Source organism: Heteronotia binoei, chromosome 7, assembly GCF_032191835.1.
Source record: "Heteronotia binoei isolate CCM8104 ecotype False Entrance Well chromosome 7, APGP_CSIRO_Hbin_v1, whole genome shotgun sequence".
NCBI classification, from domain to species: Eukaryota; Metazoa; Chordata; class Lepidosauria; order Squamata; family Gekkonidae; genus Heteronotia; species Heteronotia binoei.
The window spans coordinates 12927594-12943756 of record NC_083229.1 but is presented as its reverse complement, the minus strand read 5'-3'; the positions used below and the strand labels follow the sequence as shown (position 1 = coordinate 12943756).

General features: G+C 44.5%; 2 protein-coding genes across 2 annotated transcripts; both read left to right on the top strand.

Moving 5' to 3' along the window:
- Positions 1-201: 201 nt before the first annotated feature.
- Positions 202-1233, top strand: LOC132574854 (mas-related G-protein coupled receptor member H-like). Its single transcript, XM_060243086.1, has 2 exons — positions 202-933; positions 1009-1233. Exons 1-2 carry the CDS (start codon positions 202-204, stop codon positions 1231-1233), a joined length of 957 nt encoding a protein of 318 aa, XP_060099069.1.
- Positions 1234-4276: 3043 nt separating this feature from the next.
- LOC132574853 (mas-related G-protein coupled receptor member H-like) lies at positions 4277-15947 on the top strand. Its single transcript, XM_060243085.1, has 3 exons — positions 4277-4537; positions 14952-15711; positions 15748-15947. The coding sequence occupies exons 1-3, from the start codon at positions 4277-4279 to the stop codon at positions 15945-15947; spliced, it is 1221 nt and encodes a 406-aa protein (XP_060099068.1).
- Positions 15948-16163: the final 216 nt, after the last annotated feature.

Sequence of the window (16163 nt, the reverse complement as noted above, 5' to 3'; positions counted from 1 at the left end):
GCATTCATGTCTTGTTGTGCTCACATTAAGCAAGTTTGGCCACCCTGATTTAGAGCATCTCTTCAGTGAAACAAGGTTAAGAATGTCACACGCTCAGCCCTGTAGCAGAAAGTGAATTGACATTGGCCTGTTTTATCCCAGCAGCAGCGGCAGCAGAACTACAAGAGAAGGCGAGAATCCCAAAGGCAAAGCTAGAGCACCATGAACAATTCGAGCCTAATATTCTATTCCGATGAGGATGTCGACTACCTACTGAATAACTCAATGGTTTTCCCCGATCTGTTCGTCAACCTTTATTTCAATATAATTGTGATCTTTATTCTTTACAACCTCATATTTCTCATCTGCATTGTCGGGATTGTGGGGAACGGGATGGTCATCTGGCTTCTCGGCTTCTGTATGAAGAGGAATCCCTTCACGACCTACGTGCTGAACTTGGCCGCTGCCGATATCGGGGTCCTGATCGTCAGCTCTTTGGGATATATCGTTGTGATCAGATTTCTTTTGGGCGGAGGCTCTTCTGCATTGGGATTTTACACCTATGCTTGTGCATGGGCACTAATGTACCTCGCGGATCAGCTTCTCTTGACTGTCATCAGTGTTGACAGGTGTGTGGCTGTCCTCTTCCCACTTTGGCATCGATGCCACCGACCACCACGCCTGTCTGGAATGGTTTGTGCCTCCGTATGGGTCCTCTCCATAATGATTATTGGACTGGACTTCTTTCTTGCCTTTGAAAATGAATCTAATCTGCTTCAACCTACTGTGAATGTTGCCGTATGTACCCCAATCATGGCTATCTCCACAATCATCTTGTTTGTGAAAATCTGCACGAAAACTCAGCAGCGGAAGCGAGGAAAGCTTTTACCCGTCATCTCCCTGGCTCTTTTTTTGTTTCTTCTCTTTGGTTTCCCCGTGAATTACTGTTATATCGCCTTTTACGTTTTAGATGTCCTTGATGTAAGGTCTAGTAGTGCCCTTGAAAATTCACAATTAAGTTCCGAAGAGTTGCTTACTTTTTTTTCCAAACTGAACCTGATTATGCTTCTAATAATGGTTGCTTTCGTGTGTACCGTTCTAAACTGCAGCATCAACCCCTTGATCTATTTCTTAGTGGGGAGAACAAAAAGGGGCCAATCCTGGCAGTCCATGAAAGCTGCCCTCCAGAGGATCTTTAAAGAAGAGGAAAACTGCAGGGAGCAAGAGGGATCCCAATCTGAAACCCAGTTCTGATGAGTTCCTAACACAAAGTAGGAGTCAAATTGCACCTTTAAGACCAACAAAGTTGTATTCAGAACGTAAGCTTTCGTGTGCTCCAAGCACGCTTCATCAGACGAGGAATCAGGTGCAGTGAGCACAGCTACATATAGCTGGTAGGCAGTGGTTTTGAATGCGAAATATTACAAATTTAAAATCCAACGACACAATAGTAAAATTAACAAACTGAGCAAATTGAGTGTGAGAAACCAATACAACAGTAATATGTCAAAATGTGAGAAAGTTAATTATTCCATTGTTAGAAGCCTGGGCCAAAATGAGGGCATTTCCTAACACCTTCAAGTTTCAGGGTTTTTGGTTCGAGGTGTAAAGACACATGCCCTTCCTTAGCTCACTGAGTTACAGGGGTCAGAACAAAACACAACGATTGAACTTCTGCAGGGGCTTCCTGACCTTTGATTCAACAGCCAGGAATAGAGGACTGTAAATTAACTAAAGAAAACTCACAGTAGGCTTCGCCGTAAGGGAGGGAATTCTGGCACTGGATGGGAATACATGTATCACTGGATGGGAATACATGTATCATGTATCACGTTGACGCCCACTCGCCCAGCCTCAGCAGATCCCTTTGGAGTTCCTCACAATCCTCCCTGGTTCTCACCACCCTGAACAATTTCGTGTCATCTGCAAACTTGGCCACTTCGCTGCTTACTCCCAACTCCTGCTATTTATATTTATATAGCAAGTCGGGCTCAGGGATCCTTTTCTCCTATTTGGAAGCTTGTCTCTTGTTCAAGAGAAGTCCCGTTGGCTAGCGGAAGAAAGGAGGGAAGCATGGGGCTATATTCATAGAACATTTTGTTTGGACCGAAAAGGTTTTTCACTATACATGGACTGTAATTTTATCAATATTGTCTTACTGTTCGACATTGTAATATAGTGATATATATGTTTGTTGTGAATTGTATGGTCTTTTCATTGGGCTTTGTCTAGCTTTGAGGTCATGCTGCCTTGTGTTTTGTTAGTCCTTTCATGGATAGCAGAAGAGCACGTCCTATTTATGAATAGCATCAGTCAATTCTATCATCTGTAACATGTTCTTTCTCCATCAACCCCCTTGGGTGCTGTGTCTGTCCCTATTGATCCATACAGTCATATGAATGTTCTCTTTCCTTTTCTGTGAAATCAGTATCTTTCTTCATTGCACGACTAAATGCAGGTATTATTACTCCTAGCTTTACTAAATTCTGAATGCTTCATCTCCACAAAGCTCATGAATGTCTGCATTTCTGTCCTTCGTCATGAAAGTCTGCTCTAAATCAATATGGTGGAAACCTTGGTATTTGACAGCTATCTTGTTTGCACTCCTCTTCTCCAGGATATTTGCTTTGCGGTGTGGCGGTATTGCTGTTGCTAGACCTATTGGCTGCGTTCGATATGGTCAACAACCCGCTGCTGACCCACCGCCTCACCGACGCAGGGATTCAGGGGCTAGCCTTGCAGTGGCTTTCCTCTTTTCTGGAGGGTCGGGGACAAAGGGTGGCAATTGGGGGAGAGCTGTCCCAGAGACACCTACTTAATTGTGGGGTGCCTCAGGGGGCAGTTCTCTCCCCGATGTTATTTAACATCTACATGCGCCCCCTTGCCCAGATTGCCCGGAGATATGGGCTGGGTTGTCACCAGTATGCGGATGACACCCAGCTCTATCTATTGATGGGCGGCTGAGCTGCCGACGTCCCTATAAATCTGGAACAGGCGTTGCAAGTCGTGGCTGATTGGATTAAGTTGAGCGGGCTGAAATTGAATCCAGCAAAGACAGAAGTCCTTTGCCTAGGTCGCAGCAGTCCGGAAGGAGGGATCTCCCTTCCAGCTTTTGACGGGGCGCCATTGGTACCGGTGCGCGAGGTCAAGAGCTTGGGAGTGCTACTGGAGTCTTCCCTGACAACGGAGGCCCAGATAGCAGCCACTGCCAAATCTGTCTTCTTTCATCTTAGGCGGGTGAGGCAGTTGGCTCCCTTCCTGGAACGCAATGACCTGGCAACAGTGATCCATCCAACGGTCACCTCGAGGCTAGATTACTGTAATGCCCTCCACATGGGGCTGCCCCTGTGCCGAACTCGGAAACTGCAGCTAGTGCAGAATGCAGCAGCCAGACTGCTATTGGGCCTACCTCGGTGGGAACATGTGCGGCCTAGGCTGAGGGATCTGCATTGGCTGCCAATTGTATACCGAGTTCGTTACAAGGTGCTGGTTATTACCTTTAAAGCCCTATATGGCTGAGGACCTGCCTACCTTAGGGACCGCCTCTCTCCATATGTTCCACAGAGAGCACTACGATCCAGTTCACAAAACCTTCTGGAAGTACCTGGGGCAAAGGAGGCCAAATTAAAAACAACTAGAGAACAGGCCTTCTCTATAAAGGCACCACAATGGTGGAACCAGCTGCCGGAAGAGGTGCGGGCCCTAGGGGATATTAACCAATTCCGTAGGGCGTGCAAAACTGCCCTCTTCCAGCTAGCCTTCTAAAATGGAACTTGGAATAAACATCACGCCATCATTAATATAACTGAGATAGTAGCACTATTAAATTATATTCTTTTAGACTGTTTTTAGATTATTTAAATGCTTAATTGTTAATTGTACTTATCTGTATTATCTTGTTTTATTGTTTTAACATGGCTTTTGCCATGTCCTGTAAGCCGCCCTGAGCCTGCCTCGGCGGGGAAGGCGGGGTATAAATAAAAAATTTATTTATATTATATTTATTTTGAACTGGACTGAGATATACGAGGCTGAAAACCTCAGCGACCCCAGCCTGAAACTTTCAGGCATGCATTTCCCAAACAAGAGTTGAATAATTCATTGTTTACTTATTCCTATGAAAAGGAAAGGTTCCCTGTGCAAGCACCAGTCGTTCCGACGTTTTCACGGCAGACTTTTTACGGGGTAGTTTGCCATTGCCTTCCCCAGTCATCTACAATGTAAAAACAAGGCAAGATAGGTTTGAAAGAAGAAATTCAGCATCATAACAAGGGTCAATCTGACAAGCCTTTCTATTATGGATGCTGCCCTGTATTATTATGACAACCCTGATTATTCTTACTCTTCTTTCCCAAATGACAGTTTAAATTATGAGAATATTTCAGAAGATATTTCATCTCATAATGCCACAGATAATGGAAGAGAAGCGAGTATTAATGACGATGTAGTTACCTCCATATTGGTCATCAGCATTTTCGGAGTCCTGGGGAATGGAATTGTCATCCGGCTTCTTGGCTTCCATACTAAAAGGAATCCCTTCAGCACCTACATCCTGAACGTGACCATCGCTGATTAGGGGGTCCTTCTATCACTTACCTTCCATCACTTCTGTCACTTACATTTACTGTTGTTGTTTGGTGGACTGAATTTATTTATGATTTTCCAATTATGTCCCGTTTGGTGCAGTGGGTAAGTGGTTAAGTGTGTGGGGAATCAAACCGGGTTTGATTCCCCGCTCCTCCACTTGCACTTGCTGGAATGGTCTTGGGTCAGCCATAGCTCTCACAGAGTTGTCCTTGAAAGGGCAGCTTCTGGGAGAGCTCTCTCAGCTTCACTCACCTCATAGGATGTCTGTTGCGGGGCAGGGGGGAGGTAAAGGAGATTGTGACCGCTCTGAGATTCAGAGTATAGGGTGGGATATAAATCCAATATCTTCTTCTTCCTCCGTGTTCCTTTTCCTGTTCCTATCAATGTACAGCGCTAGTCAATTTCCACTAACAGCTATCAGCATTGACAGTTGTGTGACTGTCTTCTTCCCACTTTGGCCTCGATGCCACCGGCCACCACTGGCGCTTCCTCTCCTTCCTGCTTACTACAATCACTCACACACTCTTATTTCTTGATTTGAATGAAATGACTGAAGGATTCTGTTTTACCTAGTTCGCAGAATGACAGACATCTGGGAGCCTTCCTGGCCACCCCAGGCAGACCCTTCCACAATCTTGGGCCATGACACAGAATGAACATGCTCAGAGAACTCATTTGTGTACTAGGCTACACCCCTAACATCACCATTGTTTTGTACAGGGCTTTTGTTGGTAGAAAAAGCCCAGGAGGATGTCATTTACATATTGAACATATGAAGCTGCCTTCCACTGAATCAGACCCTCGGTCCATCAAAGTCAGTATTGTCTACTCAGACTGGCAGCGGCTCTCCAGAGTCACAAGCTGAGGTTTTTCACGCCTACTTGCCTGGACCTTTTTGAGTTGGAGATGCCGGGGATTGAACCTGGGACCTTCTGCTTACCAAGCGGATGCTCTACCACTGAGCCACCATCCCTCCCCTATTAGGACACACCGCCTGACACCAAGCCAGCCAGGACTGCATTCCTGTGTGTTCCTTCTAAAAAAAAAAAAAAAAAGCCCTGGATATGCTATGATCTGCTGCTGATCTTTTACACTTTTACACTGAGTGGCACACTCAGATGACCTAAGCTATTTTGGCAAAGAGAGGCCCATGGTGCATAGTGGTAAGCTGCATTACTGCAGTCCAAGCTCTCTGCTCATGACCTGAGTTTGATCCCGGAAGAAGCTGGGTTCAGGTAGCTGGCTCAAGGTTGACTCAGCCTTCCATCCTTCCGAGGCCGGTCAAATGAGCTCCCAGCTTGCTGGGGGGAAAATGTAGATGACTGGGAAAGGCAATGGCAAACCACCCCATAAAAAGTCTGCCATGAAAACGTCGTGATGTGACATCACCCCAGAGTCAGAAATGACTGGTGCTTGCACAGGAGTCTACTTCTACCTTTTTTTTACCTTTATTATGGTACAGCACAGGAGGAGAAGCAGTCCTGCAGCTATGAAGGTCCAAGACCAAGGAAGTCTTTGCATGTGATAGGAAATGCCTTGTCCTCAAGGTTTCTGAATCCTGAATCAGGATGGGCATGAACCGAACCGCGAAGCAAAATTCGTCAGGAATTTTGCCTTATTTGTGGTCTGCGAACCAAAATCTGTGACAGGTCTACCATTGCAAACGTTCATGAGCTTTTACGTCAGTTTGTGGTGGTTCACGAACAGAGAAGAAATCAGGGGTTCAAAGCAATGTTCCCTCTAAGCCGAGTTAGCATGAGCAAGCTCACAGTTTTTAAGCCTCTGACTCACATATTTTTGTCATAGCTCAGAAAGGATAGCCCTGGAGCAAACTAATGTATGCAGTAGCCAAATAGCTTACTCAACTTTAAAGCTAGTAGCTCACGAAGTAGAATTTTTGCTCACAAGACTGCACAGCTTAAAGGGGGTATTGATTCAAAGGACTCTGAGACCCTTTGATCCTCTTCTTTTTCTGTTCCCCCTGAAAGCAGAACAAACAGCTAAATCTTTGGAATCAGCTCCCAGAGGAAGTGCGGGCCCTGCGGAACTTAGACCAGTTCCGCAGGGCCTGCAAGACCACCCTCTTTAAACAGGCGTTTATCAACGACTGAATTATAGGTGCATAACAAAGGAAACGCCAAAATGGCCATTCATCATCTGACAGACATAGCGTCAAACAATAATGTTTACTGCCAGACTTAATAGTGTTAGATTTAGAAATGTTTTAATTAATTATTGATTGGTTCTAATGTGATTTCAATGCCTTATTATTGTATTGTTCACTTTTAAATGTTGTTAGCCGCCCTGAGCCTGCTTCGGCGGGGGAGGGCGGGATACAAATAAAATTTTACTTTACTTTACTTTACTTACTTACTAAATGGCTCCCCATCACTCAGCTGTTTGGGGCTTATCAAAGATTTCAGGTTTTCACGGCTGGTAACATCATTAGGGTTTGTAGAATCTTTCGGGATCAAGTGCCGTGTTCTACTGGAGAAAGTTTTCCTTCTAGACGTTTCGTTCTCAGCTGCGGAGAACATCCTCAGTGGCGTTGCAGCCGGAGCAGGCGCTCAGACCTTCTTGGCTGCTGTGCATACATTAGTTTGCTCCAGGGCTATCCTTTCTGAGCTATGACAAAAATATCAGCTATGGCTGATATCCAGCAGCCCTGGCCCCCCTCAATGCACAGCAGCCAAGAAGGTCAGAGCGCCTGCTCCGGCTGCAACGCCACTGAGGATGTTCTCCGCAGCTGAGAACGAAACGTCTGGAAGGAAAACTTTCTCCAGTAGAACACGACACTTGATCCCGAAAGATTCTACAAACCCTAATGTTTGGGGCTTGTTTGTGTTCCCAAACTCCTGGTTCAGTTTGTGGTTTGGCCACAAACTGACACCAACCACATTTTTTTTTTCTGGTTCATGCTCATCTCTTACGCAGGACTATGTATCCCCCTGTCTAAACAGAATGGCTTCATGTTGGGTCAACAATGCCTAAAAGAATCATGGAGTTTTCATCTTGGATCAGGCAAATCTAATCCATCATCACTGAATGGTAACCAGCACTTTAAAAGGTAAAGGAGGTTCCGCAGTGCCTTCATGAGGATCTCAGAAAGGGCCCATGTCCAGGGGTATTCTCTGCCCTTAAAGTTAAAACTTAAAAAAATTAAAAATATTAAATTGATATACAGCAAGTAATGCTCCCTCTAAGTTAAGCCTGCCAGGCCCAACTCAAGAAATATCTGGGGGGGTTGGGGGTGGAGCCAGGAGCAAGGGGGAGACAAGATTGACTGAGCTCCAAAAGGAGTCCTGGCAATGACATTTAAAGGGACTGTGCTCCTTTTAAGTATCTTACTTCCTTAGGAAATAATGGAGGATAGGGGCACCTTCTTTGGGGCTCATAGAATTGGACCCCCTTGTCCAATCTTTTTGAAACTTGGAGGGTGTTTTGAGGAGAGGCACCAGATGCTATTTTTGCAATTACGGTGCCTCTACCTCAAAACACAGCCCTTCTGGAGTCTCAGATACCCACAGATCAATCCTCCATTATACCCTATGGGAATTGAATATATCTCATAGTATGGCATTGTATGCCCTAGCAGCGAAGAAATTACGGGCCAAAGCTGTTTGTACTGGTGCTAATTAGCTACCGTTTTTGTGGTTATTCTGTGATTGCAATATTTGTTCTTATTTTATGGTGTATTTTGCCCTGGTTTGTTTCACATGCGGTTTTTTTAATATCTGCTTATGTTTTTTTGATGTCTTTTTCACAATTTGTCTCATTTTTTTGTCCCACCTGAACATTTCATCTGTGTGATTTTCTTTTTGTTTGTAATGGCCTATGGCTTAACACAAATAAATTATAAGACCTATGGGAATTGATCTCCATAGGGTATAATGGAGTGCCCAGCAGCAATAGCCGCCCTGAGACCGCTTGCGGAGAGGGCGGGATAGAAATTTAAAGTAATAAATAAAAAAATAATTCCCCCCCCCCCCCCGATGACCCTGAAATGGGGGGGAGGGCCTCCAAACTGAGGGATCCCTTGCCCAAACTGGGGATTGGCAATCCTACTCTAAAACTGCAGAGTCTTGCGAGCAAAACGTCTACTCTGTGAGCTACTGGCATTCAAGTGTGAGCGACTGCATCGATTAGTCTGCATCAATTAGTCTGGGGCCATTTCTCCTGAGCTGAGACAAAAATGTGTGAGCTGGAGGCTAAAAATCTGTGAGCTAGCTCACACTAACTCTGCTTAGAGGGAACACTGGGAGCAAGGCATCCATTTGAGAGCATGAAAAGAAAAATCGAGCCCCCAAGAACTCAGTCCGCAAGCTACATAAAACGGCAGGTCACCGACTTGAAGGGGGGGGGACCTTTTGAGTTTGTTTACCAATATAAAATGCTATTTTCTCTTGTAATCTAAGTTTATTAGAAGCAATTTCTGCCCCACTTAAGGGCTTTCCAGACAAAGCATCTTGGGAGAGTTGCAGAATTTCTGATTTCTAATGGATGTCAGTTTATGGGTGTGTGCTTAGTGCCTCTCGATGTAGAATTGGTGCCCCACCCTGACGAATCAAGAAAAGAATGTCTTGTTTATTGTTTGGCTGGAGTTAGATGTTCGGTACTGTGCAGACACGGTCTCTTTAATCCCAACGAGTGATCAAGACCACTGCTAAAATTCGTGAGCCAGGATTTCAATTGGAAGGAGGTAGGACATGGCAGTTTTTCTTGGTGCTGAATTCTTCTTCTCTCTCTCTCTCTCTTTCTCTTTCCCCTGTAAGTTTGTATTTACTATAAACTTAGCTTCCTGCTTTGGTTCTCATTCTGACTGAAATGAAAAGAAGCCCTTTCCAAATGCAATTACACCCATGCTTCCCTCGCTTCTTTCTGTTGTTTGGACCATTGCATTTTTTTAAAAAATGTCCCTCCACTTCTAAAATTTCAGTTGGAATTTTTGTATGCAGGCCCCTTAGTGGGAGACCAATTTCATTAAACTTAGATGCTTAACATACTGAATGTTCCTATTGGGTGCATTCACACTACACTAAATAATGTGTTTTGCAGGTGGATTTTTGCTATTCTTGTACAGTAAAAATCCAGTTGCAAAATGCATTATTTAGCGTACTGTGAATGCACCCACGGTTTATCTCTGTTGTTTTGATATACCCTCCATACCATTGAGGTAACTCAAGGGAGGGAGTGGAAAAGATATCAGAAAGGTGAAACTGACCACCAGACCACCAGAGCCAGTTTGGTGTAGTGGTTAAGTGTGCGGACTCTTATCTGGGAGAACCGGGTTTGATTCCCCATTCCTCCACTTGCACCTGCTGGAATGGCCTTGGGTCAGCCATAGCTCTCGTAGGAGTTGTCCTTGAAAGGACAGCTTCTGTGAAAGCCCTCTCAGCTCCACCCACCTCATAGGGTGTCTGTTATGGAGAAGGAAGATAAAGGAGATTGTGAGCCACTCTGAGATTTGGCGTGGAGGGGCGGAATAAAAATCCAATATCTTCTTCTGCTTTCAATCTACACCCACTGTTACAAGTGAAAGCCCTTGGATTTGAAAGCACATCAAATAACTTTAATAGCCTTAAAATGCATAACGATGTTGGTGGAAAACTGCTGTCGATTCACAGCTGATTTATGGAGGCCCCGTGGGGTTGTCAAGGGAGGAGAGAAACAGAGGTGGTTTGCCGTTGCCTGCCTCCACATCAGGACCCTGGTATGCCTTGGAGGTCTCCCATCCAAATACTAACCAGGGCAGACCCTGCTTAGCTTCTGAGATCTGATGAGATCAGGCTAGCCTGGGCTATATAGGTGAGGGCAGAACAATGGACAGATTAAACAAACCATCTGTAGACCCTAGGGATCTGAACAATTACCAGCCCTGTTTCTAGGAACAAAAAAGAGCTCCGCGGTGCAGAGTGTTAAAGCTGCAATACTGCAGTCCTAAGCTCACCTGAATTTGATCTCCAGTGGAAACTGGGTTTTCAGGTAGCCGGCTCGAAGTTGACTCAGCCTTCCATCCTTCCGAGGTTGGTAAAATGACTACCCAGCTTGTTGGGGGGGGGGGGGGAAGCGTAGATGACTGGGGAAGGCAATGGCAAATCTTCCCGTAAAAATTCTGCCGTGAAAACGTTGTGAAAGCAACGTCATCCCAGAGTCAGAAACGACTGGTGTTTGCACAGGAGACCTTTCCTTCCTTTTTCTTTCTAAGCTACCATTTTTGATGAAATGTTGAAAAGAGTGAAGGCAAAACATATCTAACCATTTTGTTTGGGTCTGGGATGTGTGTGTGTGTGTGTGTGAGAGAGAGAGAGAGAGAGAAAGAGAGAGCCACTCACCACCCAAAATCACATAAGAAGTGGAGAAAGGGTGGCGCAGGCTTCTCCAGGGGTTAATGAGGGCTGCTGGGGGTGTGGCAAAGCCCCTGGTGGCTGGCTGGCTGCCCGCTCTCCTAATCCAGGGATTGTTATGCAACTGCACCTACTATTCAGTGGACAAGGTAGGTGGGGAGGAGGAGGGGGAACCCTCAGAAAGGTTCAGGGGCTGGGCTCCTGTGAACTCCTGCTGAATTCAAGGCCTGGTTAGACTGAATGTGGCACTTCCAAGAAGGAGGAAATTTCCCTAACAGAGAGACAGACAAGGAATGACTCTTAACACGAGAGAAGATGTTGACCTCACTACCTTTTTTTTTTTTTGCTGCCCATGGCAGGGTATTCCTGTGAGAGGGTCTGGAAACAGTTACTACAATAGAGGTGGTTGGGAACTCCCATCCAGACATTGGTTTCTAGAAACTACTTTGACTGCCCTGTCGTTCTAATGATGATAGTGTATGTATCCTCTTGTTGGTTCTCCTGGACCTCAGAAGCATCTGCTCCTAGGAACCAAGGCACATCTCCTGACTGTCTGGCAGTTAGGAGCTTAACTATCACTAACGTATATGAAGAAGTGAAAGGCAGGGCTTTTTTGAGCAGGAACGCACAGGAACACAGTTCTATAGGATTGCCAAGCCCCCGGGCCAGTCAGAGGCTCTCCCGCCCTGGAGGTTCCCAGCCCAATGCCAACTCTAGGTGTTTCCGGGAAAACTCCATGGTTTTCCTGGACACTCTAGCAATTTGGAAGGGAAAAACTCTATGGTACAAAAACTCTATGGTATGGAGGCCATGAGGGACTTGGCAACCCTACAGTTCTGGCTGGCTAGGTGTCAAGGGGTGTGGCCTAGTATGCAAATGAGTTCCTGCTGTGCTTTTAAAAAAACAATGTGGAATAATGGTGATGTCAGGGGGTGTGGCCGAAGATGCTAATGAGTTCCTGCTGGGCTTTTCTACAAAAAAAGGACCTGGTAAAAGGGCTCATCTTGATACAAGATTCTCCCAGTTCCACTGAGGATAAAACTGAGTCCCTGTTAAATAACATCTCCTCCATACAATCCATAAATCAGTACTCCTTACTAATAACCTTCTCTCACCTTGTTACCTGTTGAGTGCAGCACTGCTGCCTCCATGCTCCTACTCTGTCACAAAGTTTCTTAATCATTAAGGTACTACTGGATCTCTTGCTCTTTTCTGCTGCTAAAGACAGACTAGTATGTGTACTGATCTTCACTTATATTGTGTGGCTCTTTATGAGCTGCCTTGGTGGCCCTTGTTGGGTCAAATAGACTGGTTCCACACCGTCGGCTCAGGGCAGCAATCAATGTTCCCTCTAAGCTGTTGAGTCTTGTGAGCAAAAATTCTACTTTGTGAGCTACCGGCATTAAAGTAGCGAGCTACAGCATGAATTAGTTTGCTCTGGGGCCATTTTTCCTGAGCTGAGACAAAAATGTGTGAGCTGGAGGCTAAAAAATTGTGAGCTACCTCACACTAACTCAGCTTAGAGGGAACACTGATGGCAATGTACAGACCCAGAAGTGAGCCGGCAGAAACTGGAGCACCCCGGAGCATACAGATGGTCCGCTGAACAGAGACAGAGCGCCAGTGCCCCAGGAGAGCATCAAGAGCACTCATGCACCCCATAAACGACTCCCCAGGTGCTTTCTGGGTTCTTCACGGCCATCCTGGATTGCATGGAAAGGAAGTTGGAAGGAGGCAGCAATGGCTGCTTGCTTGTCCAGTGGCCCACTCATCCTTCCTGCCACCACCACCACCCCTGCGCTGATCACGAGTGCGCCCGAGGGCCAGCATAGGAGCTACCAGACTCTGACATGAATTTTCCCACCTATCAACTGATTACTGTGGGGGTGTCCTTTAAAGAGCCTGGGCAGTACAGTCCAGATCGTCACAGTCTATAACAGTTTAGTGTGGTTGGAGAGGGGGTCCACAATTAACAATGGTGATCATATCACCTCTCATCCACCTTCTTTCCAGGCTAAACATCCCCTTTCCTCATGGCCTCCAGACCCCTCACCATCTTTCCCTCCCTCCTCTGGACCCTTTCCAGCTTGTCTCTATCCTTCTTAAAATATGGTGCCCAAAACGGAACACGATACTCCAGGTGAGGTTTTATCAGAACAGAGTAAAGCAATACCATATACTTCTGTTAATACAGCCCAAAATTGTATTTGGCTTTTTAGCCACCGCATCACACTGTTGATTCATGTTCAGAATATGGTCCACTAAGACTCCTAGATCCTTTTTGCACATACTACTGCCGAGACAAGTCTCCCTCATCCTATAATGATGCATGGGATTTATCTTATCTAAATGGAAAACGTTACATTTATCCATGTTGAAAATCATTTCATTTGTTTTAGCTCATTTTTCCAGCATGTCAAAATCACCCTGTATGTTGTTTCTGTCTTCTACTGTATTTGTAACCCCTCCCAATTAAGTATCATCTGCAAATTTAATAAGCATTCCCTCTATTCCTTAATCTAAATCATTTATAAAGGTGTTGAGCAAAACAAGCCCCTGGACAGATCCTTGAGGCACTCCACTTGTCACTTCTCTCCAGAGGATGAGGAAACATTCACAAGCACTCTTTGGGTACGATCTGTCAACCAGTTACAGATCCAGCTAATTGTAACAGGATCCAAACCACATTTTACCAACTTGTCAACAAGGATAGTACGTGGAACCTTATCAAAAGCTTACTGAAATCAAGATAAACGATGTCTAGAGCATTTACCTGATTCAGCAAGGTAGTCACTTTCTCAAAAAAAGAGATCAGGCTAGCCTGACATGACTTGTTCTTGAGAAATCCATGCTGACTCTTAGTAATCACAGCCATCCTTTCTAAATCTTTCAGGACTGACTGTTTGATGATTTGTTCTAAAACTTTTCCAGGGATAGATGTCAAGCTGATGGGTTGGTAGTTACCCGGTTCCTCCTTTTTCCCCTTCTTGAAGATGGGGACAATATTATTGTTCTAAAAAAAAGAAAAAAAAGAATGGGATAGGTTTCAAAACAGTCATTATGGGTGGGGAAGGGAGACTGACTGAGAAATAGTCTCAGAGGGTAAACATGTGGGTCTGTGGGAAACTGCTAGATTAAAGTCTAATAGCATTTTAGAGACAACAATATGAGCTATCAAGAGGCAAACTTCCAAAAAACTTGTTGAGGATCTAAGGTCCTACTGGTCTCATATTTATCTGAAGAAAAAAATAACATCATACATTTCTGCTCACTTCTAAATCTTGTTACATTTAGCTACACAACTTTCCCTTTAGATGTTTGTTGGATACATTAATTCTTTAATATGTGCATGTTTCATGTGATATTTTAATGATACTATCGCAAACTACATATTAGTTTAGCGCTTTATACTTTGCTTGTGTTTTTTATCTGTCTCCTTTGGACTGGTTTACCTTTTCTTTTCCTTTCAGGGTTTTGGAAGTGAAAGTTCCATCCACCTGATGGGAAATCTCTATACAGAAATAACCGTAGTCATTTTATACTAAAGTATATGCACAACAGACTTTCAAGTGGATTTAGAGTGGTACAAGATTAAGAACGTCACACGTTTAGTCCAGTAGCAGAAAGTGAATGGGCATTGGCCTGTTTTATCCCAGCAGCAACAGCAGATATACAAGAGAAGAAGAAGAAGACTACAGATTCATACTTTGCCCTTCCCTCTGAATCAGAGACTCAGAGTCGCTTACAATCTTCTATATCTTCTTCCACCCAGAACAGATACCCTGTGAGGTAGGTGGAGCTGAGAGAGCTCACCCAGAAGCTGCATTTCAAGGACAACTCCTCTGAGAGCTATGGCTGACCCAAGGCCATTACAGCAGCTGCAATTGGAGGAGTGGGAAATCAAACCCAGTTCTCCCAGATAAGAGTCCACACACTTAACCACTACACCAAACTGGCTCTCAAGAAGGCAAGCATTCCAAAGGGAAAGATAGAAGATAGAGCATAATGAACAATTCCAGCCGAATATTCCATTCCTTTGAGGACACTGAATTAGGAACTCATGAATACACATTAAATAACTCAACGAACATCCCAGATTTTATCGTCACCTCTCATTTCAGTCTAATTACCTGTATCCTCGTATTTCCAATCTGCATAGCTGGAATTGTGGGGAATGGTATTGTCATTTGGCTTCTAGGCTTCTGTATGAAGAGGAATCCCTTCACAACCTACGTGTTGAACTTGGCTATTGCCGATACTGGGGTCCTTATAACCAGCATTTTGGGATATATAGTTGTAACATTAATTTTGTGTGCAGCCTTTCCTCTATTGGGATTTTACATCTATTTTTGGACATGGTCCTTTATGTACAGCACTGATCAGCTTCTCCTGACCATCATCAGTGTCGATAGGTGTGTGGCTGTCCTCTTCCCACTTTGGCATCGATGCCACCGGCCGCCACACCTGTCCAGACTGGTTTGTGTCTCCATATGGGTCCTCTCCTTCCTGATTGCTGTATTGGACCTCTTTCTCGCTTTTGTAAATGATTTCATTTTGCTCCAATTTATTCTGAACGTTGCAATATGTACCCCAATCATGGCTATCTCCACGATCATTTTGTTTGTGAAAATCCGTACTCAGCAGCGTAAGCAAGGAAGGCTTTTACCAGTCATTTCCTTGGCTCTCTTTTTGTTTCTTCTCTTCGGTTTCCCTGTGAATTACGGTACTATTGTCTTATACCTTTTGGATGAACTTGAGATAAACTCAATGTTCAGTGATGCCTTTGGTTACACAAAATTAAGTTTCCAAGAGTTTCTTACTCTTGCTTTCAGGACAGATCAGGTTATGATCGCTTGGATGGTTGCTTTTGCGTGTGCAATTCTCAGTTGCAGTGTCAACCCTTTGATCTATTTCTTAATGGGGAGAAAGAAGACGGGCCAACTTAGGAAGTCCATGAAAGGTATCCTCCAGAGTATCTTTAAAGATGAGGAAAACAGCAGAGGTCAAGAAGGACCCCACTCTGAAACCCAATTCTGACAAAGTCCTAACACCTTCAAGTTTCAGGGCTTTTGATTTTGTGTGTAACGACATATGCCCTTCTTTAGCTCATTGAGTTTCAGGGGTCAGGAAAAAACACAATGATTTAATTTTTCAAGGACTTCTTTTTTTTCTGTTTAAACAATTTTTATTTGGTAATATATGGTAATTATATCCAATACTAATAAGATATTAATAAACACTTATTACCTTCCC